A 27471-nucleotide genomic window follows, 5' to 3' on the forward strand; every position below is an offset into this window, starting at 1 on the left:
TATTTATTTAGTTTTTATGCAAGCACTGGGTACAGTCAGAAGCGCGGGAGGGTGAGAGAATTCACCAGAGCCAGAGCGGGGAGCAGAGCAGGCAGAAGGACCGAAGTACACTGCTGAGGGGAGCAGCGGGAGAGGTCTGCGCGCCATGTGGGACCCTCGCCCAGCGGCCAGGGATTGAACTGGCATTATGGAGGCTGCGGGCAGCTTCGCAACCCAGTGCTCAACCGCTGCACCGCAGGGGAGGCCCAGGATCCCATTTTCTGAAGCTCAGAAGCAAGTAAAACTGAAAAATACATTGTGTAGGGAGCCATACCAATGGTATAAAAAAAAAAAACTATGAAAAATATGATCTTGTGCTGGGCAGCCACATGCAAAAAATGAAATTAGACCACTGTCTCACACCATACATGAAAATCAGCTCCAAATAGATCAAAGACTTGAATGTAAGACCTGAACCTATGAAATACATAGAAGAAAACATAGGCAGAACATTCCATGACATAAGCTTCAGAAACATCCTTGAGGACTCATCCCTAGAAGCAAGGAAAACAAAGGAGATGATAAACAGCTGGGACGACATCAAAATAAAAAGCTTCTGTGCAACAAAAGAGACAGCAAGCAAAACAAAGAGATACTCTACTGCACGGGAGAAAATATTTGCACACCAGACAACTGATAAGGGACTGATATCAAAGATCTACAAAGAGCGCGCACAACTCAACAAGAGCAAAGCAAACAACCCAGTTAAGAAATGGGCAGAAGGGCCAAAAGCCAATTCTCCAAAGAAGACATGCAAATGGCCAACATGCACATGAAAAAATGTTCAACATCCCTTATAATCAGGGTGCTACCACATCACACCCCTGAGAATGGCCCATATTAAACAAACAAACAAACAGGGCCTCCCTGGTGGCTCAAAGGGCTAAGCACCGCACTATGAAGCAATACCCAGCCTCTGTAGCACGAGTTCTATCCCCGGCCAGCCAGAAAGAAAACCGCATGGCATGGAAGACCTCTCCTGGCTCACCCACTGCTCCCCTCAGCAGTGTATTTCAGTCAGTCTGCCTGTTCTGTTCCCTACTCAGTTTCTGATGTATCCTCTCAACCCCACATCTCTGGCCTGTACCCCAGCTGTTGTATGCATAAATAAATAAATCTTAAAAAAAAAACAAACCAGAAACACCAAGTGCTGGCGTGGATGTTGGGGGGTGGGGAAAGAGCCTCTTACACTGCTAGTGGGAATGCAAACTGGTCCAGCCACTATGGAAAGCTGTGTAGAGGACCCTCAAAACACCAAATGGAGCTACTCTGTGACCCAGCAATTACACTTCTAGGAATCTACCCAGACATAAAGAAATTAATTTGAAAGGAAGACTGCACTATGTTTATGCAATATACTCGCAATGGCCAAGATAGGAAACAATCCAAATGCCCCAAAGCAGATGACTGGACCCAGAAGATGGGGTCTGTATACACAATGGAATACTACTCAGCCATCAAAAAAGATAAACTCATGCCATTTGCAGCAACATGGATGGAGCTAGAAGGGAAATAATGCTCAGTGAAATTATGCTCAGTGAAATAAGTCATCTGAAAGATAAACATCAGATGGTGTCACTTATAGGTGGAATACAGAAAATGGATCAAAGGATCAGAAGAAGCTGACATAGACCTGAGGCACACAGCAGTGGAGAGGGAGGGAGAGAGGTCATAACGGGGGAGAGAAGAGCACAAGGGACCTTTGATGCATCATGGGTGCTATGGTGGTGGGAGAACTATAAGGTCTACACCTGAGGGGAGAAATCACATACTGTCCAAAAATTAATAATGATGTAAGGAAATAAATTAATTTTAAAAATATGAGGGAATGATAACTGTCAAATGAGGGGCCATGAAGACTCCTGGAAGGGAGGCAGTGGCCCGATGTGGGAGGGGCCTAGGCAGGTTTGGGGGGGTTACCAGTGATATGCTGGTTCTCACATTGAGTGAGGTGTTGGGTTCATTTTACTGTTATTCTTTGTAACTAAAGGCGTAAAGACATCCAATTATTATGTAATAAAAATGGAAAAGTAGAGGAAAATGCCAGACCCGGCATGGGGAGAACCAGCTTTTGCAGACCAGGTCACGGAGATGAGGATGTCCACAGCGACGTGGTGCTGTCAGCAGAATTGGAGGGCAGCTAGAAACTGGGCCATCTTGGAGGTCGTGAGAACCTCCGAGAAGGAAGAGGGTCTTTAGAACCAGGTGCTTGTTTCTAAGAGCAGGCCAGGAGGATGTAGACTGGAAAACGTCTCATATTTGGTCACCTGGGGGTGACAGCCAGCAATTCTAGGAGAGTCATAGAGATAGAAGCCACCTTGCAGCTGGCTGCCGGCCAACAGAGACACGCGCTAGTTGGGGTGCAGGGTGAGAACAGCCCCTTCCTCAACCGGGCTGTCTAGAAAGAAGGGCAAGATGGCCCCTCATCAGGTCCTTTGTGGTCTGAGCACCCCACCCCCACTCTGTCCTTTCTTCCAGGAACAGCTGGCCAGCGGGGAACTCGACTCCAGCTGAACAAGCTATTCTGGCCTGCAAGGTCGTGACTCTCTGGCCCAGCCAGCGCTCCTGGGGGAGGGAAGGCCCTCCTCTGCTGCTCTTACCCTGGAAATCTGAACCCTGGGCACACAGACGGAGGAGGAAGCCATAAGGTAAGGTGTTGAGGTGCTTGAGAGGGACTCTGGGCTCTGGGCCTGCCTGTAGGGTCTTTCCCAAACCAGGGCCCTCCTTCCCTACTCCCTGGGCAGCTGGGTGCCTGGGAACCCTGGCTGTGTTCTCTGTGAGGACAGGCAGACTCGGCTCCTGTCTCCCCAGACCTGGTGGCCTTCATTATCTCAGTCGCCTCAGCACAAGGGGCCTGGCTCTCTCCCAGCTGAGAGAAGGCTGCCAGGCCTGCCGCCCTCCCTTTGTTTGTTTTGGGAGGGGCAATTGCTGAGCAAACAGGGAGTGAAATCCTGGGTTCTGCCTCTTCACCACTTGTCAGCCGTTACCCAGGCCTCAGGCCTCTGGGCACACTCAGGCCTGGTCCTTTCCTGGTCCTGCCTGCGGAAGGAAGCTGTGGTGACGGGTGTTTAGCAAACCCAGCACTTGGCATTGGTGCATGCTCAGAGAAAATACCCCCTAGTCCAGGGGCTGGGACACACGTTCATTGTGCACCTACTGTGTGCCAGTCCCTGTGCTCCTGGATGCTGCGAGCCACCACAGGATGTTGGTACAAGACTGTCCGGTTTCCAGAAGGGGAATCTGAGACTGGGATTATGAAGGGGGTGTTGGTAGAAGTAGGAATCCCTCCCAGACTTCTCTGTCCCCTGCAGTACGCTCTGAACCTCCATGTCTCTCAGTGGAGTGGCGAAGGAAGGTGGTGAGGGGCAGGCCTTGGTTGGGGTACGCTCTTCACCTCTCTTTTTTCTCTCCCAGAGACCACGCTGTTGTCCAAGACCCCCAGCCCAGCAAGCAGCAGCCTCCCCATGGCTGATCTACTGCCCCTGTTGCCTTGGGCGCCTCCCTTGGCTCAGGAGGGTGCTCAGGACTCGCCTGTGCCCCCAGCCCAGTGGCAGAACCAGCAGCTGCAGGGTGGTGGGGCTGAGGGCCTGGTTCCTGAGCCCTGGAGGCTCCTGGAAGTGCCCTCTATTCACATAACGCCATCCAGTGATGGGGAGTCACCCCCTTGCACCCCAACTCCCCGGCGCTTGCAGCGACTGAGGACCTCCGACCTGGAGAGCTCATCCTGGGACAGGTCAGATCTGGGGGGCGGGATGGGAAAGGAAGGGGTTCTCTGTCAGGACTCAGGCTTGAGGGTGGGTTCCCTGTGGCTGTCATTGTCCAGGTGGGGGAAGGAGAGTTAGCGCAGAGGCTGAGCCCCAGGGGCGCTTGCTGGGAGCTGCTCATAGAGCCTGGAGGTGGACACTCCCTTCCATCTGCTCAGTGTTTTTCAAACTGGGGGGCATGCCCCACTTAAGGGCCATGATTCCAATGCATTGCAATCAGCACTTTTGCTCCCCACGCAGTAAAAGGATAGAGCTGGCAGTAACTGTGTATGAGACACAGGAAGTAAGTGTGGTTTCTGCACCATTTGCGACATTGCATGTATGTCCACGTGTGAACTGGGAGCCAGTGTGAAAGGTATTTCCTGTTGCAGCTCACGGGCAAAAAAAAATTAAACTGCAAAGAAACACTCCTTCTGGCACAAGGAGACAGGAACTGGGAGGTTCAAGGCTCCGGGGAAAAGAGGAAAGAACTCCACTGGCCCTGAATAGAAATATCCACTGTGGCTTCTGCCAACAATGGACCCTCCCTGAGAGCTAAAGTTTATGAAGCCCAGCGCTGTGAGCATGGAGAAACCTCAGAAACAATGAGGGCCAAAGCAAGTTGCAAAATGATACAGTAAGAGCCTAAGTCTGTTATCTTTTCTAAAAGATCTGGGACAATGGGCTGTATGGATGGATGCGTCCTGATACAGAGAGGGGAAGAATACACGGGGGCTTCAGGCACTGTAGTGAGTACCTTGGGGATAGAGACAAGAGGAACGAGGGCCTTTAGCTGTCACCGTAATCTTTTCTTTCTTTCTTTCTTTTTTTTAAAGATTTATTTATTTATTTATACAAGCACTGGGTACAGTTAGAAGCGCGGGAGGGTGAGAGAATTCTCCAGAGCCAGAGCGGGGAGCAGAGCAGTCAGACTGACGAAATACACTGCTGAGGGGAGCAGCGGGCGGCAGGAGAGGTCTGCGCGCCATGTGGGACTCTCGCTGGTGGCCGGGATTGAACTGGCGCTGCAGAGGCTGTGGGCAGCTTCGCAGCCCAGCGCTCAACCGTTGTGCCACCAGGGGAGGCCTTCTTTCTTTCTTTTTTTTTTTTTACAATTTAAATCTTTTTTTTTTTAAAGATTAATCCATTTATGTACACAAGAGCTGGGGTACAGGCCAGAGGCTTGGGGGGGTGGTGTGTGTGAGAGGATTCACCAGAGACAGAATGGGGAACAGAACAGACAGATTGTCTGAAATACACTGCTGAGGGGAGCAACAGGAGAGGTCTGTTGCACCATGTGGGTAGCTCCCTGGCCGGCCGGGGATCGAACTCATGCTGCAGTGGCCGTGGATAGCTTCATAGGTAGCATTTCAACCCCTCCCCACCAGGGAGACCCCATAATCTTTTATTTCTTAAAAAAAAAAAAAGAATATGAAGTAAAAATGGTAAAATGTCCATGTCTGCTATATATGGGGGCGGGGATACAGAGGACTGTTACAATTTCTTGTTTGAAATAAGTATTCCCTAATTAAAAGTTTTAATATATTTCAAAAATAGAAAGATAGAACTAGAGAAAAGCGAGGCAGAGGGAGATGGAAGAGGCGGGTGTTTCTGAGATCCTCAGCCACAGGAATAAGTAGGGGGATTGAGGATAGAACTTCCTTGCAGTGGGAATAGCAAGTGCAAAGGCCTGGGGCAGGAATGTACCTGGTGAGTTAGAAAATCAGGAGAGTTTGTGTGTGTGTGTGTGTGTGTGTGTGTGTGTGTGTGTTAGAGGAAGTGAGCCAAGGGGAGATGCAGAAGGAAAGTGAGAGTGAGGCCTTGGGCACCAAGGTGGGGACTTTGCTTTATTTTATTTTATTTATTTTATTTATTTATATTTAAAGAACAGGTTTATTAGAGAAAGAGGCAGAAGAATAAAGGACGCTTGCATAGACACAAGCTATACACTTTGCTTTTATAGTTGGTTTGAGGTGCCTCCTGGGGAGGGCTCTGAGCCAGGAGGTTTCAGAGTCCTCCTGGCCACTGTGGGGAGCAGGTTATGTGTGTCGGGGGAGGTTGCTGGAGTAGGGAGCAGGGAGACCAAGAAGGAGGCGGTTGTGATGTCCAGGAGGGCTAGATGGAGCTTGGATCCTCTTGGGTGGGACAGTGGAGGGAAGAAGAGTTTAGATTCTGGATAGATTTTGTGGGTCGAGCCCCACAAAATGAGGGCACAAGGGACAGAGAAGGGTTAGGAAAGACAGAAGTTTTAGGCCTTCCATTCACCAAAATTCATCAAAATGGAGAAATCCAGTGGAGTTTTTTTTGAGGGGGGTGGGGAGTAGAGGATGGGAGGGTCCTGGCGAGGGGTGGATGGTGGTCCCTGAGCAGGGCGCCTGTGCCCAGGAGCTGGGGTACACCTCACATTTCTGTGGTGGGGGCAGACTCTGATGCTGGCTATGGCATCAGAGACCTGTGGTGCCCAGGTCTGCAGCCTTCTGCCCGGTGACCTGGAGAGCTCAGGGCCATCCTTGAGGCTGGCTGCCCTGCTCCCCTGCTCCCCTGCTCCCCGCTCCTCCACAGGTAAGTGCTCACTACAGAGCTGTGGGGTTCTCAGGACTGTGGTGATTTCCCCAAGGCCACAGCAGATGCCTGCCCAGGAGTCTGAGTCCCAACCTGGTGTGGTGGGGGGCATGGGACTGCAAGGGGTCTCCCCAACATAGGGGGCTCAGGGACTGGGAGGGGGAGGTGGTGGCCCAGGGGCCCGCGCCCCTTAACCAAGTCCTCAGTTCACACGAGCCCCACATCTCTCTCCCCAGCCTCCATCCCACCCCAGTTACAGCTCCTCCCCGTAACGCTCGCTCTCTCCCCCCCCTTTCCTCCCCCTGCACCCCCAAGTCCCTCAGTCTCTGACTGCCCCGTCTCTGAGTCCTTTGAGCCTCAGTCTGTCCCCGCAGCCCCTCCCAGGTCGTGCCCCCCCCACCTCCCCGGAGCAGCCCCCCAGAAGCCGCCTCCCGCCCCCCACTGTCGGCCTCCGCAGCCGCCCGGAGCCCGCCTCCCTCTAGGCCTCCCGGCCGGCCGGTCCCTCCCGCGGCTTCCCGGCGGGTTGGGGGGCGGCGCCGTGACGCGGCGGGGCGGGGGCGGGGGTTGCGCTGACGCGCCGCGGCCTCCGGCGGCTGCGGCCTTTGTGCGGGCGGCGGGGCGGGCGCGGGCGCGGGCGCGGGCGCGGCGGGGGCCGAAGACGGCGAGGCGGGTGCCCGGCGGGGACCGCCAGCTCAGCCCAGCCCCGCTCGGCCGGGCCCGGCCCTGCCCGGCGTCTGGGCGCGCCCGCCGCGCCGCATCCATGTTCGAGTAAGGACCGGGCGGCGGCGGGCGGGGGCGCGGGGCGCGCGTCGGGGCACGCGGGCTCGGCGCGGGGGGCGCGGCGGGCGCCGGGGCGGGGAGCTGTGCTCTTGGGGCGGCAGGGGCCGCCGGGGGGCCGGGGCCGGGGCGCCCTCCGGGCTGAGCGCGGCTCGCGGGGACGCCCCCTGCAGGACGGGCCCGGGCGGCGAAGGGCCCGCCGGGGGGCGGGGACGGGGTCGGGGCCCGCGTGCACCGCGGCCTGCGGGGAGGGACCCCGGCCTGGAGGCGCGGGCGGGCTGCGGGGCGGCCCCGGGGCGCCGGGCCTGGGCTGGAGGCCGCGGGAGGAGACCAGCCCCGCCGGCGCCTCGCAGGCCGCGGAGCCCGGGGCGCGCCCACCCGCAGCCCCTCCGGGCCGCCCTGTGTGTGCCCGCGAATTTCAGGGCGTCCTGGGGGGCCGGGGGCTTCTGCGGACTCTGTGCCCGGGGGAGGGCGCGGAATGGACGCCTCCTGCGTGTCCGGGCGGGCTCGCCGGCGCCTTCTCCATTGTGAATTGTGGGTGTCTTGGGGCGTCTGCGTGTCAGTGGTCCAGTGTGCAGGGGCTTCCAGCCCCCTTTGGGGTGTGTGTGTGTGTGTCTTAGTCTTATCCCGAATTCCATCTGTGGCTCCATGCGCTCCTGTAACTTCCCTGTGTCTGTTGTGAATGCCGGGCGTGCCTGGCGCTGGTGGTGTGTGGCTGCTGGGAGCTCTGCTTGTGTGTGTGGACCCCGTCTCACCCTGCCTGGGGCTGTGTGTGAATATAAACGACCTGTGTGTGTCTGACTGTTCCTTCCGCGTGTGTGCTTGTGTCTAGTGTGCAACAGCTGTGATCCTCTCGATTCCAGCTGTCACTCTGTCCCTGTACGTGACCTGCGCCTGCAGTTGTGACTTGGTGGTGTGTGTACACGTGTCCGGCTGTGTATACCTGCAGTTTAGCTCAGCACCGCTGTTCGCTCTGTGTGCAAACGTCAGTTGCCTGTATGTGTCCACTGTTGGATGTCTCGGGCTTCTGTGTGTGCAGCGGGACCTCTGGGGCTTTGTGTGTGTGAAGAAGCAGAGAGAGAGAGCGAGAGAGAGAGCGAGAGAGCGAGAGAGCGAGAGAGCGAGAGAGAGCGAGAGAGAGAGAGAGAGAGAGAGAGAGAGAGAGAGAGAGAGAGAGAGAACGCAAGGGCCCTGTGGCTCTCTGTGGGCCTGAGACCCTCCTCCTCCCTGAGATCTTGGGTGTACTCTTGACTTGGAGCTGACATGGCTCCCCCTTTGCAGTTAGAAGGTGTGTGCCACACATGGTTCCGGTGCCTGATCACTTTTTTCCGGGTGCCCGCAACCCCGGGGGCTGTTCCTCTACGCCTGTGTCGTGGCAGGGCTTGTTCACCCCCACTGGCTGGCACCTGTCCCGACCACTTTACCGCAGGCGTTTGCTTTGTCTTCCGCCAGATGGTGAAGGCCACGAGAGCAGAGCTGACCCCTGTGACTTAATTTCCCTTGGCTGTGTGTGTGTTCGCTGGGGTCTCCTGTGGCTGTTTTGTCACTCCGTGGCTCTCTAACACGGGGTCTGTTCCTTGCTGACACCTCCCCTCGGAGACTTTGAGTGTGGCCAGTGTGAATGTCATTTTGCTAGGACTTTCGGTGGGTTTTCTGGGTTCCTGTGGCCTCCTGCAGCCTCTCTTGTGCCGGTTTGCACACTTGCGTGTGTGTGCGTAACTGGGACCGTTTGTGTGACTGTGTCACTTGTACTGCTCTGGGTGAGTGTGAGTGCAGTTACGCTGGAGCTGTGTGGCCCTTTGTGTGGCTGTCATATACCTGTGGTTACAGCCATGTGTCAGTGTGTGTGTGAGAGGAAATGGATAGAGGCTTCTTGCAAATATGGGGAAATACAATTTGCTGGTGACACTGTCTGCGTGTGACAAGTTTCCTGTTTATGCACCCCTGTCTGTACACCTACCCTTCCCGTTAGGCTCAGGAAGCTGGAGGTGGGGTATCTACGATGGCAAAACCCCATTCTTTTCCGGATACCTACCCCCTGTGATGGTCCTCCCTTCCCTTGGATTAGGCGGCCTCAGGCCTGTGCCCGCCCTTGAGTGCTTCCTCTTTGTCCTGACAGAGAGCAAGAACTGGGGTGCGGGACTTGCCTGGTATGGGTGTGGGATCTTGGTGAAGTACCCTGCCTCGAGACCTGCAGGTGCAGAGAACAGGGCAAGAAGATGAGATGGGGGGATGGGGTCACCCCGTACTGCAGAACCCTTCCTAGCTTGTCAGTGCCCTAAGTGAGCCCACACTCTGGCCCAGCCCCCCAGGCCTGGGGTGGGCTTGTGCTTCCTGTTAGCCTTCCTTAGCCCTGCAAGCTTAGTCCAGACTGAACTCACTGTTCCTGCACCAAACACCCCCACCACATACACACACACCACCCTCACCCTCTGCCAGATCTGTCCTTTGTCCTTGGGCTCAGCTCATGTGCCCTGCTTGCCACCCAGTCCCCCAGCCCATCTTTATCTCTGTGGTCCTCAAATTTGAACATGCATCACAGTCTGCTGGCCCTCCTCCCAGTTTTGTAATCAGGAGGGTTCCAGGATCTGCATTTCTGACAACCTCCAAGTGCTGGTTTAGAACACCAGCCAGGCCTGAGCGCACTGTCCTCCCTGGCAGGGCTTGTTCTGGGTTGTCTGGTTCCCCAACCGGGACACCAGGCCCTGGGCAGGGTATGTCTGTTTCACGCACTTCTGTGTCCCCAGTGCCCGGCGCTCAGTGTGTGCTTGGAGAATGGAGGACTGGAGTCTGGGGTCACTGTGGGCCCCAAATGCCAGGCACAGGTGTTGTCCGGTACCTGTTGGGCCCGAGATGCTCCAGGATGGTGATGGCTCCATTTTAGTCTGACGGCTCCTACTAATCAAAGTGGGCCCCCTTCTGCCGTGCTGGGATTTATGCTGGACCCTCAGCTTCTCTGTCAGAAGGCCCAGCGGGTGGATACTCTTGTTATTCCCATTATGCAAAAGAACTGAGGCACAGGAAGGCTAGACACTTGCCCAAGGTCATACAGGAGGAGGTGGCAGCTGTCTCAGCCCCTGAGCAGGTCTGTTCTAGGTTGAGGAGGAGGTGTAGCAGGGAACAAAACCTCCTGGGGGGGGGGAATAAGAAACGGGAAAATACCGACTCTCGGGTGGGGGGAGCACTGGGGAGGACAACCAGGAGGGGATCTGGTGGTGTAAGTAGGGAGGTGAGGGAAGGCATCTTGGAGGCGTGTCCATTGACCAGAGAGACCTGAAGGAGGTGAGGGAGGCTGAGGATTTCTGGGAGGAAGAGTGTTTGGGGCAGAGGGAACAGCCAAAGTAGAGCTGGAGGGAGTGGCCGGAGGGGCCTGCCTGGGCTTTTAGCTGGAGTGAGGTGCAGCCATGGAGGGCCCTGACCTGTGTGGGGAGCTGAGGGAGGAGGGAGCAGGCAGCTTCAGCTAGTCCAGGGGGTGTGGCATGGTCCCGAGTCATCTGTTTTATTTACTTGTTTGACTGCACAAATTCATTTTGCCATATGACTTGAATACCTTCCCTGGGCGCTGTCCTGAGCATCACTCGGGGACACAGCAGTGATGGAGACACACTGGGGCTTGTCACTGGGCACTCTCCATCCACGGGGGTTGGGGGGTGGGGGTGGGAGTTGGGGGGAGGGGGCTGTCATCAGACAGCTGCGGCCCAGAGCCGTCAGGGCTGGAAGGGGAAGCAGAGGTAGAGGGTGAGGATGGGCTGTAGCTGCAGGCTGTGGGGACCCACAGAAGGGAGGCATGGCTGGGTGGGAGGGGACCTGCAAGTGTGCAAGCGAGCGTCCTGGAGGAGGCATAGAAATGCACTAGGGAAGGGAGGGAAAAGATGACTGAGAAAGAGGGAACAGCATGTGCTAAAGCTTGAAGGCATGAGAGAAGTTTGAGAGCCCCTCCAGCTTGTGGGAGCCCACCCACCCAGAACAAACCAGGTCCCCTGCCCATCCTGAGTTGAAGCGTCCACGCCTCCTCGCAGGCGCGGGGTGCTGCTCTGCACCTGCGAGTCCTCCTCGGCCCGTGGAGTGGACGGCGCGCATGCGCAGGGCTGTTTGCGGAGTAACCGGGTGGATGCTGGGCTCGGCTGCCGGACTTTCCTGATTCAGAGTCAACAGTGACCTTTTGAAGTTCCCGACGCTTTGCCCACGGCCCTTTACAATGTGCACATGGTCCTTTGTGCGTTTCTTGTTCAGTGTGGCCGCCCCGCGGGTAGGCTGACCCCCAGCAGGAGCAGATCTGGGGTGTCTGCCGCCCCACTGCAGCAGCGTGGGTTATCCCGTGGCCAGCAGCGTGGACTGAGCGCACACGCAGGCCAGGCACCTCTGTGGGTGCCGAGACGCACGGCAGCCGAGCCCCCCTGAGCCCACAGTGGCAAGCTGGACAAGCAGACAGGGTGGGCCGGGGTAGCTCAGGGCTGGGTCAGCAGAGAGGAGGAGCCTGGGAGCCTGGAATGTGACAGGACTTCCCGACAGAGGCCGTGAGGCGTGAATGCAGAGGTGACCTGTAGGGCCCAAGGAGGCCCGGGTGGCGGAGCGGCAGGCACAGGGGAGGGCACAAGGTCTGAGAGGCGACAGGGGCCATTGGAGGGCTCTGGGTGCCAAGGTGAGCACTTTGCTGCCAGTGGGGGAGGGCTCATCAGGACAGCCTGCCCTGACTCAGGGTCACGGGCCCAGAGTGGGGAGCAGGGCTTCAGGGAGGCCGCTACTGCTGTGGACAGGGGTGAGGCTGTCCGGCGCTGCACCAGGGGGCCAGGGCTCAAGGAATGATCTTGGAGGTGGAGCAGGCGGGACTTGCCAATGGTAGGAAGCAAGAGGTGACGAAAAGGATGAAGGAAATGGTCAGGTTTTGAGCTCAAGCAACCGAGGGGCAAGTAGCCGCTCAATAAACAGTTATTGTCTGAATGAATTGCTCATTTTAAAAACAGCAGGCGCTCTGAGTGTGCGCAGCTCTGTGAGGCTTGCTCCGTGGTATTGATCCTTTTAACCCTCCCACCCCCGGGTGAGGGTCCGCCCATGTCGCCTCTGGTAACAGGTGATGTCCTGAGGCTCCAGTGTTAGGGCGCCTGCTCTGCGTCAACCTGTGAGGTAGTGGAGAAGGCTAGGTGGGGTAATGGGCTGATGGGTGGGCCTCCCAGAACAGGTTGTCCCCACTTGGCCTGCCTTCCCCATAACCAGCACCCCTCTCTCCCCCCCCAGCACCACGCCCCACTCTGGCCGGAGCACACCAAGCAGCTCCCCATCTCTCCGCAAGCGGCTGCAGCTCTTGCCCCCCAGCCGCCCGCCGCCTGAACCGGAACCGGGCACCATGGTGGAGAAGGGGTCAGATAACTCCTCAGAAAAAGGTGGGGTGCCCGGGACCCCCAGCACCCAGAGCCTGGGCAGCCGGAACTTCATCCGCAACAGCAAGGTTGGTGCAAGCCCTGGTGGGGAGAGGGGCGGGAGGCCTGAGGGTCTGGGGTCTTGTCTGACTCCACTCCTTTCTCTTGCAGAAGATGCAGAGCTGGTACAGCGTAAGTGTCTGGGCAGAGGGGCTCGCTGGGGGGCGGAGGGGGTGGACAGGTGCTGCGGTCTGCAGACCCAGGGTCACATCCTGTGCTGTGTGACCTTGAGTGAGTCGCTCAGCCTCTCTGGGCCTTTCCTTACACAACTGAAGGGAACATTCCCAAGGAGTCAGTGATGCTGGTGGGCACTTGTGCAGGGCCTGCCAGGGTAGGACTCAGGAAACGGCAGCTCTTGGCTGGATCCTGCCATGTTGTGGGTAGTGGAGGCTGGAAGTGCAACCTCAGAGAACCCCCCTGGGCTGAAGAGACTGAGGGACATCTGGGAGCTCTGTGGGGCAGAATTCGGGGTGCAAACCCCCACCCAGGTTCTCACCTCCCAAACACATCCCCAGATGCTGAGCCCCACATACAAACAGCGCAACGAGGACTTCCGGAAACTGTTCAGCAAACTCCCCGAAGCCGAACGCCTCATCGTGGGTGAGTGCTCGCCCCAGCCCGGCCCGCTGGCCTTGAGCTCCGGCCAGGCCAGCTGGTGACCGCTGTCTGCCGTCTCTCCCGCCGCCTCAGATTACTCCTGTGCCTTGCAGCGCGAGATCCTCCTCCAGGGCCGCCTCTATCTCTCCGAGAACTGGATCTGCTTCTACAGCAACATCTTCCGCTGGGAGACGACCGTGAGCTGGAGGGGGTGAGGAAGGGCTGGGGTGGCAGGGCCTGGGCCCTCCTGACCTGCCTTTTGTCCTCAGATTTCCATCCAGTTGAAGGAAGTGACGTGTCTGAAGAAGGAAAAGACAGCCAAGCTGATCCCCAACGCCATCCAGATCTGCACAGAGAGCGAGAAGGTGGGTGTGAGGAGGAAGCCGGGCTGTCCGCCTCCCTTCTCTGGTCTTGCGGCCCCTGCCTGGCCCAGGCTCCCCTCGCCTCTGACCTGGGCCCCCACAGCTTGCAGTCTGGCTCCTGACACAGATGCTCAGGGGTAGTATTAATAGTAAAAGTCTTCCCTCCCACGGACCTATCATCTCGGGAGCCCTGTCTCCTTGGAAACCTTCCCTGACACCCCATTCTTGTCCTCGTGATTGTCACATCATGGTCCCAAGATGGCTGCCTCACGTTAGTGGCCCTGACAGGAGGGGAGTAGGAAATGTTAGGAGAGGGCTTCACCGCAGGCTTCCTCTGTGCTTGGTTGGTCCAAAGGACACCACCCCTAACAGGCCAAGGAGACTGGGAGGGCGCCTGTGTGCTCTGCCCACCCTGACCACTGTGGGCGGACTCCGCGCAGGGGTGCACCTGTGTCCCACACTGGACTGTGAACTCTGGGCCCCTCCAGGGCCCGGGCCAGCTCCTCATCATGGTCCCCCGCCATCCAGCGCAGGGCTGGACAGGATAGGCCTTGTGCCGTGAGTGAAGTGATGAACAAAAGCCTGTGTGAGGATGGAGATTCAGGGGTGCAGTGTGGACGGCGCTGGAGCTCCCCTGCCCTCCATCCCCTGACACCCCTCTCTCCTACAGCATTTCTTCACCTCCTTTGGGGCCCGGGACCGCTGCTTCCTCCTCATCTTCCGCCTTTGGCAGAACGCACTGCTGGAAAAGGTAGGACTGGATGAGGCCTGGTCAGGAGGGTGGGGGACCGTGTTGCCAGGGGTGCCAGAACTTGGGGACATGGAGTACTCTGGCCCGTTGTACCTCAGCTTCTTTCCTGGGCTCCACATGGGGGCTGCACGGCTCCGGGGCAGGCCCCGCCCGAAGTAAGCGTGTATACACAGGCCCCTCCCCATTGTCTGCTCGTTGAAAATGCCCTGAAAATGAGGCGGGGTTTTTGTGTGTGTGGCAGCAGAACCTGACCAGGCAGAGATGCTCTTGGGGGTCTCTGCACTGTCGGACGGAACTTTCTGCTATGAGGGACATAGCTTCCATCTTTGGTTCCGATATGGTAGCCGCTGACCACAGGCCTATTAAGGACCTGAAAAGGGACTAGTGGGACAAGATCTGCCTTTTAAATTCAATTTCATTTGTATTATTTTAAATGGAAACGGCACGTATGCTTGTATAATACAGGTCTCCAGCTCTCAATGTGCCTGTGTTTCAGGACAAAAAAACTTAGATATCCTTGTAAGCCAATATGAAGTTATAATCTAGAACATATGGGTGACTCTCAAATGTCACCGTTTCAGGAACCTTTCACCCTCTGAAATAATTTGCAAGCGCCAAAGAGCTTTTGTCTGAGTGCGTTATGTTTTCCAATATTTGCTATCTTAGAGATTGAAGCTGGGAAAATTTCAAACACAAGAATACACGAGCACATTCCATTAAGCAGAACAGCGACTGCATTACTGTCACGGAGTCTCTGGAAAACTCCACTGTACACTGTGAAAACAAGGTCACACCACTAGTCATATGTTTTTTTAAAGATTTATTTATTTATGCACACAAGAACTGGGTACAGGCCAGAGGTGCGGGGAGTGAGAGGATTCACCAGAGACAGAGTGGGGAACAGAACAGGCAGACTGACTGAAATGCACTGCTGAGGGGAGCAGCGGGTGAGTCAGCCGCGCCCTGTGGGTAGCTCCCTGGCCAGGGATTGAACTCGTGCTGCTATTGGCCGCGGGTTGTCTCATAGGCTGCGTCTCAACCCCTTGAGCTACCATGGAGCTACCACTAGTAATATTTTTCAAACGCATGCAATGATTTGACCTCATGGACCCCCAAAAGGATATAGGGACCTCCAGATATCCTTGCACCAGACTTTGTTCATACTCTGCACCAGATACTAAAGAGAATCTCGTTCTCATTGGCATCACAGCAGACAGCATGGGCGCTGTATTATCTTTCTTCAATCCCATTTGCTCTTCTTTTAAATCTCAGGTAGGAATCCATAAACTTCTTCATTTTAAACCATGCCCTACCGGGGATCTAAGAGAAGACCGGTGGGATTCAAGAAAGAGAATACAGTGCCCATACTGTCTGCTGTGATGCCAGTAATAACTAGATTCTATGCAGTATCTTTGAGACTCTTAGCACAATCTCATCGACTTTCCGCATCGGCCCTGCTTGGGCCCTCCCGGAATATCCATTTGGGTTGAGTTTATAGGGATGCATTTGGCTGCAAGTAGTGGTGACCCCAAGCAAGTAGTGGTAACCCAGCATTCAGAATTATTGCATAAGGAAGGAATAGTGGCTAACATTTATAGTGCCCCAGGGTGCCAGGCACGGTTCTGAGCATCCCTGAATGATCTTGTATGATGCTGACGAGGCAGTCTGGTTCTTTTTTCCACCAAGGAGCCGTGGAAGGAAAGACTTCCACATGACCATGGGCTTTTATGTGGCAGAGCTGGGTCTGCCCCATTGCAGTCAGGTTCTGGAGCCCACTGGGCCGCTGGCACACACTGATACACATATAACCAGAGGTCCTGGGTGGGTTTGAGGGTCTCCCTGGTTCATCGAGGACCCATGCTCTTGTCCACCCCTCTGCACATTGGTGTTTTGTCCACCTGCTGGTGGCCGCCTGGTTGCTAGATGGCGGCTGTAGACCCAGGTATCCTGCCCACGCATAGGTATATCCCGAACTTGAAGGAGGAAAGAAAGCAGGCATTCCTCTATCAGGGAGGGAGACGCTTTAATAAACTCCTCTTTGCATTTCTACATTGAGAACTGGGTCACGTGATCACCCTTGGTTACAAGGGCAGCTGGGTATGTGGCAAAGGAAAAATGAATCAGTGTAAACCAGTGTAAACCATCCCTCGGGTTGGGGAAGGTTTTTACCCTAAACAAACCAGGGTTCTGTTGGTGGGAGATGCTGGTGGGGGGGGACAGAGGTTGGGCGGGTGTTACACAGTGTCTGCTGGCCTTGAGCGCCTCAGAAGACCAAAGCCTGCTCCTCCAGGGCCGCCCTGTCCCCCTGGGGCCCCTCCTGCAGTGGCCATCCTCAGCGTGGTGCGGGAGCCTGAGGGTGGGACAGTGCAGCTGGGGTCTCCAAGGAGGGGGTGACAGGGGAGAGTCCAAAGCTGAGTGCTGGGGCTGGACTGCCAGCACCACCTCTGAGGAGCTGAGGGGCCTGGGGTGAGTCACTGAACCCCATGGGTCAGGTGGAGACCACCCTCACTTCATAGCGCCCAGAACTGGGCTTAGTATAAGAGCTCACATGGGCCTCCCCGGTGGCGCAGCAGTTGAGCGCTGGGTTGCGAAGCTGCCCGCAGCCTCTGCAGCGCTGGTTCGATCCCCGGCTGCTCCCCGGCCTCCGGAGGAGGGTCCCACATGGCGCGCAGACCTCTCCTGCCGCCCGCTGCTCCCCGCAGCAGTGTACTTCGGTCCTTCTGCCTGCTCTGCTCCCCGCTCTGGCTCTGGTGAATTCTCTCACCCTCCTGTGCTTCCGACTGTACCCAGTGCTTGTATAAATAAATAAAAATAAATCTTTAAAAAAAAAGAATAAGAGCTCAGGAATGCTAGTGCTTAGCAGCAGGGCAGTGCAGTGGTTAGCACCAGGGACTTGACCAGCCCCACCTTAGCTCTGGCCCTTCCTGACCAGGAACCTTGGGCAGGCCCCCACCCTTCTGGGCCTCAGTATCATTGTCTTAAAATGGTGAGGACGTTTACAGAATTGCTTGGGTGCCTGGGTGCCTTGCGCAGAGGGGCGGAGGGGTGCCTGGCCCCTTAGTGGGTGGCAGTGGCTGCTCTTCCCAGTGCTCTTACTACCATTGGAACTATTGCAATGTCCTCTGCCAGCCGCTCTGACTGTCGGTAGCAGAAAACTCAGGGCTGCTGAGGGTTTGCATCCCAGTTCCCTCTGGTCACCTGTGTCCCTCCCTGGGCCTCCTAATCTCTGTGCAAATGGAAACATTTGCCCTTACCTGGGGCGGGGGTGGGGGGAGCGCAGTGTCCTGAGCTTTGGGTGAAGTCTGAGGGCACCTGGCCAGACCAGGGTGGAGACTGTGATGCCCTCTAGTGGACGCCGGGGGCCCTGCTGAGACAGGGCTGGTGGGGACAGGGCCTGGGCAGGAAGGGCTTGGCCCCTGTGGCATGGAGTTAACCCCAAGTCCTGCCTGCCCAGACGCTGAGTCCCCGCGAGCTCTGGCACCTGGTGCATCAGTGCTACGGCTCAGAGCTGGGCCTCACCAGCGAGGACGAGGACTATGTCTGCCCCTTGCAGCTGAACGGCCTGGGGTGAGTTGGAGGTTGACGGCTGGTGCTTGGGGCTGGGGTAGATGTGAGGGGCCGTTTGCTAAGCTGCTGGAGTCCTGGGTGGACTGAGGTGGGTGTCAAAGTCCGGGAGACCAGGAGAGCCTGTATCTTGCAGGGCTACAGGGGTTGGGCTTTCTCCCTTTCTCACAGGACCCCCAAGGAAGTGGGCGATGTGATTGCCCTGAGTGACATCGCCCCCCCGGGAGCAACTGACCGCAGCCAGGAGCCCAGTCCCGTGGGGTCACGTCGTGGCCGCATCACCCCCAACCTTTCAAGGGCCAGCAGCGATGCAGACCATGGGGTGAGCTGGAGAGGGGATGAGCCGGAAGGGTCCTGATGGGAAGAGACAGAGGGAGGTGGGCTGGTGTCAGGAGATGGAGAGGTTGACAGATGGGGGGCAGGGGAGCCAAGGGGGAGAGGGACCGAGAAGGGGTGGGGTGGGGGAGGTAGGAGGTAGCGATAAGGGGTGGGGATGGAAAGGTGGGCCAGGAAAATAGCGTCAGGTAGGGGAAGAAACAGGCAAAGAGGGGGACAAATGGGTGAGAGGAGAGGCAAGAGACGACCGGATTGGTGCATGGGTGCATGGGTGGGAGATGACAGGCATGGACAGGACTGACAGATGGACAGGACAGGCACAAGAGAGGTTGTGGGCCAGGCACCTGAGACACAGCCTGGTAGGGCCTGAGAGGAAGCCGGACCTGCGTGGGCTCAGGGCCCCCTGGGGCTCAGCATTGCTCACGGGAGCCCCCGGCATTGGTTTTCTAGCCTCAAATCCTGTGGCAGTGTGGCCCGGGGACCCCAGGCTGGGAGGGGGTGTGGTGGGGCAAAGCTGGACTGAGCTGCTTGCTGCAGGCAGAGGAGGACAAAGAGGAGCAGACAGACAGCCAGCCGGACGCCTCCTCCAGCCAGACAGTGACCCCAGTGGCTGAACCCCCGAGCTCAGAGCCCACCCCGTCGGACGGGCCCGCCTCCCTGGGCCCCTTGGACCTGCTGCCCAGCGAAGAGCTGCTGACGGACACGAGTAATTCCTCCTCGTCCACCGGGGAGGAAGGTGAGTCAGGGCGGGGCTGCTTGGTGGGCTTCGGCAGGGGCCTTGGCTGGCACAGGACGAAAATACTCAAGGCAGGCGGGCCGGGGTGGGGCCCAGTGGTGCTGCTGGAAATCTGCGCGCCTCCCGCTCTACTCCGGACCCCGAAGCCGAGCTGCCGGGGTTCAGATCCTGCCACGCTGTGTCACTTGGGAAAGTTACTTAATCTCCCGAGCCTCATCTGGTCAGCAAGAATAATACGCCTCCTTGGGCCGTCACAGAGGCGAGATGAGTTTATATATGTATGGTGCTTGGTCCGTTAGTCAGTGTTAGCTGTTTTCCTTATCTCCCCCCGCCCCTTCCCATTTCTTCATTCTCAGGTGGCTTCAATTTTTTTTAAAGATTTGTTTTTCTTTATTTATGCATACAAGAATTGGGGTGTGGGCCAGAGGTGCTGGGGGTGAGAGGATTCACGAGAGACAGAGTGGGGAGCAGAACAGGCAGACTGACGAAATACACTGCTGAGGGCTGTAGCGGGCGAGACAGGAGAGGTCTGCTGTGCCATGTGGGTAGCTCCCTGGTGGGGGATCAAACTGGTGCTGCAGTGGCTGCAGATGGCTTCATAGTGCTGAGCCTCCTTGTGCTATCAGGGAGGACCGGCTTCAATTTTTGTTGCGATAGTTCCAGCCCTTCTCCCTGCCCCCAACCCAGCCAACTCTAGGGTCGGCTCTGACTGGTCCTGTTTGGAGAACGAGCCCCCTTGAGCCAGTCACTGCTGCTGAGTGGCCGGGCCTGGGTCACACACCCCTCTGAACCTGTCAGCGTCCACGCCTACCTGGGAGATGTGCCTGGCCATGCACCCTAAGGCCCGGGAGTGGGGAGAGCGGTTGCCCGGCGGTGCATCCAGGGGCTGCCCTGGGGAGGAGAGGTGCGGGCGGCCACCCACTGCCCTCTGTCTTCCAGCTGACCTGGCTGCCCTGCTTCCCGACCTCTCTGGCCGGCTCCTCATCAACTCCGTCTTCCACGTGGGCGCCGAGCGGCTCCAGCAGATGCTGTTCTCCGACTCACCCTTCCTGCAGGGCTTCCTGCAGCAGTGCAAGTTCACAGGTCGGGAGCAGAGGTCACCAGTGCAAGGGAGGTGGGCGATGGGGAGGGGGGAGCCAGTTGGGTGCTGATGAGGTATGGGGGTTCAGTGCAGCCCCAGGAGGGAGCCCAGAGTGCTGAGCCTCTCAGCGGCTATGCATCTCTGCTCTGGTTTCTTCCTCCATTAAGTGGGGGTGTCATAAGAGTTCCTACTTTATCAGGGCCTCATGCGGACTAAATGAGTTAGTGCCAGAGAAGCACTTAGAACACCGGCATTTAGTAAAGGTGAGGTAGTGATCACACTCTGAGCACCCACTCTGTCAGGCCAGTGCAAAGGCCGGGACAGGTGGGCTCCAGAGTCCAGTGAGGACGGGAAGTGGCCACACATCAGTAGCACACAGCACAGGAGCGTTGTGAGTTAAGGGGTGGAGGACCCTGAATGTCAGAGGGGAGGCTGGAATGAGGGGTGTCAGGAAGGATGTGAAATGGAAACAGACAGCCCTGGGGAGCCACAGAGTGTTCGAGGCAGCTGCAGGACAGGGTCAGACTTGGCTTTAAGAAGATAGCCCCGAACCAGGGGTAGAGACAGGCCAGTTGCCCAGGGGAGGCTAGAGAGTAGCAGGCGAGGATGGGCTCACACAGGGCTGTGCCTAGGTGCCCCCTGTGAGCAGATGGGGAGGGGCGCAGCCCACCCAAAAGGGTGAGTCTGCTACAGCCTGTGAGCAAGGCTCCGGGGGCTGGTCTCCCTACTCTGCCCTTCTCACCCCCAGACGTCACATTGAGCCCCTGGAGTGGGGACAGCAAGTGCCACCAGCGCCGCGTGCTCACCTACACCATTCCCATCAGCAACCCGCTGGGCCCCAAGAGCGCCTCCGTGGTGGAGACACAGGTAGGCCCGGTGGGTTGGGCAGCTGGGTGGCCGGGGTGGCCGGGACAGCCCTGACTGCCCCCTCCTGTCCCACAGACGCTCTTCCGACGGGGCCCGCAGGCAGGCGGGTGTGTGGTGGACTCCGAGGTGCTGACGCAGGGCATCCCCTACCAGGACTACTTCTACACCGCCCACCGCTACTGCATCCTGGGCCTGGCCCGCAACAAGGCCCGGCTCCGGTGAGCAGCCCCCCGGCCCTCCACTGGACGCTCTGGGGGCCCCAGACCCTGCCCCACACTCCGCTTCCAACACCCCACTCTCCCCACCGTGTCGGTGGCCCCCAGCAGAGGAGACGCGTGGGTTGTGGCAGCTTGGGGCGGCCTGAGTGGTTTGGCCTAAGCCGCTGGAAGGACAGAGCTGCTGTTGTTCTGCTTGGGGAAGGTGGGGGCAGTAGGTTTGGGGGCAATCAGGAGCTCAGTCTGGGATGTGTTAAGCTGTCGCCCCAGCCACAGGCGAAGGGGTGCAGGTCTGCTTGGGGGAGGCATGGGCTCGAGTGGCCGTGCTAGGATCAGGTGTGGGCAGACACGCCCCTGTGCAGTGGGGGCGAGTCAGGAGGCGAGTGGGGTTCCCAGGGAAGCCGTAGGGGGCATTTCTTGTCTGTGGGTGACCAGGGGCCCTGCCCGCATGGGGGGAGGTAAGCGCCCCTGGGAGCGTGGGGCAGCAAGGCTGGGTCAGGCCTCACCCCCGCACGTTGCCCCGCCCCAGGGTGTCCTCGGAGATCCGCTACCGGAAGCAGCCCTGGAGCCTGGTGAAGTCGCTCATCGAGAAGAACTCGTGGAGTGGCATCGAGGACTACTTCCACCACCTGGGTAGGCCGAGCCCGGCCCGCGGGCAGGGGGGCCGGTTGCGGGCAGGCGTGCAGAGCCCTCTGTGTCCACAGAGCGGGAGCTCGCCAAGGCCGAGAAGCTGTCTCTGGAGGAAGGCGGGAAGGAGGCCCGGGGGCTGCTGTCAGGCCTGCGGAGGCGGAAGCGGCCCCTGAGCTGGCGGGGCCACGGGGACGGACCCCAGCACCCGGACCCCGACCCCTGCGCCCGGGCCGGCCTGCACACCTCAGGTGCGCCCCCTGGGACCTGGTGGGGTGGGCCGAGGAGCCTGGTGGGCTGGGCCGGGCGGGGCTGGGCTAAGGTAGCTGACTCGAGTCACGTCCCCACAGGTTCCCTCAGCTCCCGATTTGCAGAACCGTCTGTGGACCAGAGCCCTGGGGCGGGCATCCCGGGCGCCCTGGTCCTCATCAGCATCGTGTGAGTAAGGGCGCTGGGCGTGGGGTCACACAGGCCGGGAGCTGCGTGCTGGCTGTGTGACCTTGGGCAAGCGCTTAGCCTCTCTGGGCCTCTGCTTAAGTGGGAGCGTGGACTCACCTCCTAGCAAGGGTAGAGGAGCCGATGTTGGGAGGTGCCGGTGGGGTTCCTCAAGGCACACGGCTCAGGAGAAGCCTTCCCTTTGGGAGAGCAGGGGCCTTCCATGGTGGTCGCCTGGGGAGCTTCTGGAGCTCAGAGGAGGCAGGGAGGGCTTTCTGGAGGAGTAGGCTCCCAAAGGCTGTGGAATTAGATGAACCAGGAGAGGCAGACAATGAAGTTGTGCCATTTATACATTTCACTGTGGCCAGCCATATGCTGGGCGATGGCGGGGGACCACGGTAGTGACTAACTCCCCTGGGGGCAGGCAGACCTGACCCCAGACCCGAGTGAAGGGCAACACAGGCCGGCAGGGCAGGGCCTGGATGAGGAGGCACAGGCAGAGGGGACAGGGATGGGAGCAGGGAAACTTTGGGAAACCGGTAAGAGCAGAGCCCTCCCGAGCTGGGGCCCCATAGGGCTCAGGTGTGAGACGCACAGTGGCCGAGGTGCTAGAGGCACAACACCCGAAATGAGATCTGTGCTTCTGCAGACCCTGGGGGGTGAGGGTCACACCCCCAAGCGCTGAGCCTCCCTGGGCCTTAGCCCCCAGCGACAGCAGTGCAGGGGAGGGTGTGACGTTTTCTGCTTGGAGCTGCGGGGGGTCAAGGAGGGCGGGGGCCTGGGCCGGGCTGGATGGCACTCATGTCTTTGTCTCTCCTCCCTGCCTCCTCAGGATCTGTGTGAGGTAGGGTTCTGCATCCTACGCCTCCCCTCGCCTCCTGGGGTCTCTCCCCCAGCTGCAGTTCCTTCTCCCCACTCCCTGCCCCTGGCTGGCCCAGGGCAGTGGCCAGCGTGGGGGTTGAGGCAGAGGTGTCAGACAGGCCTGGGCGCCCAGGCATGCCTCTTACCCTCTCTGAGCCTTAGTTTCCCCCTCTGGAAAGGGGGGTAATCATGGTGCCCCTTCAAGGTGGGTGCAAACGTGTGGGAGCGTCCAGGTCCTAGACATCTGACCTCTGCTCCCTGACTTCTGCCCATCGCCCCCAGCCTCATCGTCCTCATCGCCCTCAACATCCTCCTCTTTTACCGCCTCTGGTCGCTGGAGAGGACGGCCCACACTTTCGAGTCCTGGCACAGTCTGGCCCTGGCCAAGGGGTGAGTGGTGGCATGAGGGGGTTGGAAGCTTGGGGCGTTCAGGGGAGGCCCAGGCTCCACTCAGGCCCTGCCTCCCCTACAGCAAGTTCCCCCAGACGGCCACAGAATGGGCAGAGATCCTGGCCCTGCAGAAACAGTTCCACAGCGTGGAGGTGCACAAGTGGCGGCAGATCCTGCGGGCGTCCGTGGAGCTTCTGGACGAGGTATGGTTGCCAGGCCCTGTCTCATCCCAACTTGCAGCAGATACATCTGGGTCTCCATTTCCCCCTCTGTAAAATGAGGAGGACATAATCTTCCTCCCGGGGTTGCTAGAAAAATCAGTGGGGTAGAAGAAAATGTCTTGGCTATCATTCTGGGGAACAAAAGAACCCAGTGGTATCTGACAGCTTCAGGCATGGCTGGATCCAGCTGCTCAGCAGTAGTAAGAATTGGTCTCTAATGTTATGTTCACTCTGCACCCCTTAGCACTAGACTTGTTTTAGGGGCATTCTCTGCCCCAGCAAAAGCAAGGGGGTACCTGAAACTCTAGGCTGACATCCAAAGCAAAGAACTCATTCTCACTGGTGGCTGGGGTCACATGCCTGAACCGGTCACTGTGGCCAGGGTAGGCAAGGCTTGGTTCTTGTATCCCTCTCTCCTTTGGAGTGGTGAAGGGGTGACGTGGTCTAAGGGTAGAGAAGAGGTTCTTCAAAGGATATTGGGGTCTCTTCTCCAGAAGAGGGTTGCCCCACATCCCCCCTGTAGTTCATGTGCAGCATCTCTTTAGAGGATTTGAGTTCTGGTGAGTGACCCTGTGCTGACCTTGACTTCCTCCTCTGAGACTGCAGTAATGATTGGTGTTACCTCAAAGACTATCGTGAGGATTGAGTTGACATTTGAAGAGCGCCAGGCTCTTAAACACCTTATATGTGTTTGCCGTTACTAATGTGAGTGTGGGGTCAAGCACATAGTAGGTGCTCAACAAACAGGCCACCCTCACAAGGTGGTGGGTGGGTCAGTAAAGAGACCAGGTGCTGGGTAAATGCTCATTCAGGGAGGGCGTGTGGGAAGCTGGCAGGAGGGGGTTCTGGCTTCAGCTGGTTCCCAAGGGTCTCAGAATTCAGGGTGTGGGTGATGGAAGTTGTGTCTGGTCACTGCATCACTGTGCCACCTTTTGAGGCCTGTTGTGCTCTGAAATCATGCTGAGAAGGAGGTGCTCACTCTGGGAAGGGTGGAGGGGATGATGCCAGAACCTCGTTGCTCCCTGTCCCGAGTTGGATCCGGGAGATTGTCCTTGCTGTCCGGTGGCCACGGCTGCTGAGCTGACTTGGCGAATCAGTGCCCACGGCAGACGGAGCCAGGCGGGTCTAAATGCTAAACCACGAATAGGTTTGTCCCTCATAGTCAGCCTATGAGGGGGTGCTCTAATTACACCCCCACCTGATGGGCACCTGGGTCGGAGAAGGTCAGACATCCCCAAGGCCCACAACAGGGAGTAAGGGCAGCCAAAGTGCTTCCCGTCTGCTGGGGCCTAGGTTTGCCCTCAGGTACCTGAAAATCCTGCCAAGCAGGCTTGTCACTGACCCATCTTTCAGCTGAGGGTAGTTAGGGACTTGCCCCAGGTTACCCTGCGGGGGCAGGACTGACCCCAGGCCTCCGGGCGCCCCTCCCCCGCTACCTGTGTGAAGATGAACTGGCTGCAGGTGGCTCTGCTCCTGTCACAGGGTGACCTGAGCAAGTGGTGTGACCTCTCCCAGTTTCTCGGCCCCCCAGCACTCATCCTGCCCTGCCCACCTCTCCCTGCAGATGAAGTTCTCGCTCGAGAAGCTGCATCAAGGCATCGCTGTCTCAGACCCTCCCTTTGACTCCCAGCCACGACCCGACGACAGCTTCTCCTGAGGACGCCTGGCCACACAGCCGTCCCCCCAGATGGACACAGAGCCTCGGCGGCCACTGCTGGCACGGTGTGAGCGCCGGGAGGCCCTGACACCCCTCGCAGGGGCCCTCGTGGGGCCACGCAGACATGGGGACCACAGAACTAGATGCACTTTAGACCAGCGTGCGCCAGTCCAGCTGCCATTGTCTGCCCTGCCAGGGAGCTGGCCTGGCCATCAGCAGGCCCCGCTAACTTATTTTGCCCAGCTAGGGCTGTGGGGGGGGTGCCTCCCGGGGTGCACGATTCCCTCAGCTTGGGATTTAATGTATTATATTTATTTGGGGAATAGAAAACCCCAATAAAAATTCGGAATAACTGGCTGTGCCTGCAGGGCCCGGAGAGCGGGTGGGGTCCTTGGCAGGCAGGGGGCTCTGTCCCTTTTCTGGGGCTGTGGCACTGAGGCAGCTGGAGCTCCCCAGCACTCTCCACAAGCCTCAGATCAGCAGGCAGGGTCTGGTGGGGGCCTCTGAGGGCTCATCCTTCCCCAGATATTTTGCAGTCATATGCTTGGTTACCACTCTGAACTCCAGTTTCCTCTTCTCTACAGCGGGGGCAAGAGTAGCACCTGCTTCCCCGGGTTGTTAAAAAGAGTCATTCTCAAACTTTAGCTGCATCAGGAGCACCCAGGTGTCCCAGGCCCCGTGTCGAGACCTGGGTTCATTTAATCCTCCCAGCGTCTCCGGGAGATGGAAGCAGAGATGCCGAGGCCGGTGGGCTCCTGGTGTGTCTGCGTTTCTACGCAAGGTCCTCACCTCTTCGGGCCCCCAGCAGGCCTTTCCGTGTGCAGGCCATCTGTAGCCTTGAGTTTCAGGTGAGGGCACGGGCTTAGGGGCACATCCTTCCGCCCCTGGTAGAACCCAGACCTGCCTCACTCAACCCCGTGTGAGTGAGGGGTGGAGAGAGACCTTTGAGATATCACAGCCCGGCTGTGAGAATCTTCATTGATGAATTACCCACCTCCAGCCTCAGTCTTCCATGCCTGTAAAATGGGCATGGCCATAACACGCACATGAGTTCACATGGATCGTGGGCTCTTAACAGCGCCAGGTGCTCAGCGAACATCAGCTTGTAGGCCTGTCAGTATCTGCTCCTGCCCAGTGCCCGGTGCCTGTCCTCGGTGCCCCCATCTGCCACCCTGGCCAGAGGGGGGGTGGGGGGGTGGCTTGCAACTGCAAGAAGGTTATTTTCTGCAGGGGAATTTCACAGCCCAGAGGTGCTGGCACAGAGACCCGGACCACAAAGGTGTCCGGTGTCCCTGCTTCCTGTCCCTCTGGCCCCGACCAGCCTCACATCCTGGTGCCTCTTGCCTGGAAGCGCTGGCCCGTGGGGATTCTGGGACTTCACCCAGAACTGGTGGCTTGGATCTGAGCAGGGACCCCCAGCCAAAAGGCCCACTCCTACACTGGTGCTGACAGCCCCCAACCCCCCCCCCCACACTAGCCTCCCACCCCCACCTCTCCATGTGGCAGGATTCCAGGCCCACCGCAGGCCAGCTACAGACCCCAGGCGCAGAGTGACTGGCCCAACCTGTTTCCTCTTCTCTAAAATGGGGATAATAATAGAAGTTGCTGCAAATGTTTGGGGAGCAGGAAGTGGGGTCAGCTTAGCGAAGGGAGAATGGGCTTTTTTTTTTTTTAATGATTGAATAGCTACACGGTGCCAGGTGTAGTTCAAGGTGCTGGAGACAGAGGTGCACAGGCCTGTGTGCACCAGGGGAGCTTATATTCCAGGGTTGGGGGGACGGGCAGTGGATGAAGAAACTATATAAAGGAAGAGTCTATAACGTCAGGTAGTGGCAACTGCTATGGGAAAAAAAAAAAAACCCAACTGAGTAAAGGAGGCCAACGAAGGGGGCGGGGTGCTGGACATCATTTCCTTGAATGGACAGACCCGATGAAGGTGACATTGGAGCCAAGAGCTGCTGGAGGTGAGGGAGTCAACCCCTTTGGTCACCTGGGGGAAGAATGGTCCAGACTGAACAGCCAGGCCAAGGTCCTGGGCCAGGAAAAAGCCTGATGACACTGGGAACAGCGGGGGGCCTGGATTGCCAGGGTGGAGAGGGGAGGAGTGGACCATGACATCTGAGACAAAGAGGAGAGAGGGGTCACGAAGGGGCCACCTCCTAAAATGCATCCCCAACCGCACAGTGCAACCTCTGGGGTTTGGAGCCAGGGCGCAGGGTGGGGTCTGGAGTAT

General features: G+C 58.1%; 1 protein-coding gene across 3 annotated transcripts; it reads left to right on the top strand.

The window, feature by feature from the left end:
• Positions 1-2558: 2558 nt before the first annotated feature.
• Positions 2559-26679, top strand: GRAMD1A (GRAM domain containing 1A). 3 transcript variants are annotated; one of them, XM_037517881.2, is made up of 20 exons: positions 2559-2687; positions 3454-3772; positions 12357-12567; positions 12650-12670; positions 13054-13138; positions 13229-13332; positions 13405-13500; positions 14168-14248; positions 17703-17815; positions 17984-18134; positions 18686-18884; positions 19824-19967; positions 20714-20832; positions 20908-21050; positions 21577-21680; positions 21752-21925; positions 22025-22112; positions 23253-23360; positions 23443-23563; positions 25146-26679. In XM_037517881.2, the coding sequence occupies exons 2-20, from the start codon at positions 3504-3506 to the stop codon at positions 25236-25238; spliced, it is 2424 nt and encodes an 807-aa protein (XP_037373778.1). In that variant the 5' UTR covers positions 2559-2687; positions 3454-3503; the 3' UTR covers positions 25239-26679. The 3 variants fall into 3 exon arrangements, with proteins under 3 accessions (XP_037373778.1, XP_037373779.1, XP_037373781.1); XM_037517882.2 differs by lacking the exons at positions 2559-2687; positions 3454-3772 and adding an exon at positions 3806-4419 and having other exon boundaries at positions 25146-26678; XM_037517884.2 differs by lacking the exons at positions 2559-2687; positions 3454-3772 and adding an exon at positions 7067-7112 and having other exon boundaries at positions 25146-26678.
• The last annotated feature ends 792 nt before the right edge of the window (positions 26680-27471 follow it).

This window comes from Talpa occidentalis, unplaced genomic scaffold, assembly GCF_014898055.3.
Source record: "Talpa occidentalis isolate TD23 unplaced genomic scaffold, MPIMG_talOcc4v2.1 talOcc4.17, whole genome shotgun sequence".
NCBI lineage: Eukaryota > Metazoa > Chordata > Mammalia > Eulipotyphla > Talpidae > Talpa > Talpa occidentalis.

Excerpts from the sequence above, each read along its gene's own strand:
- GRAMD1A (XM_037517881.2), top strand. The coding sequence starts at position 3,504 with ATGGCTGATCTACTGCCCCTGTTGCCTTGGGCGCCTCCCTTGGCTCAG. Across the intron at positions 21,681-21,751 it reads GGACTACTTCCACCACCTGG|AGCGGGAGCTCGCCAAGGCC; the intron begins GTAGGCCGAGCC and ends CTGTGTCCACAG. Across the intron at positions 23,564-25,145 it reads CCGTGGAGCTTCTGGACGAG|ATGAAGTTCTCGCTCGAGAA; the intron begins GTATGGTTGCCA and ends CTCTCCCTGCAG.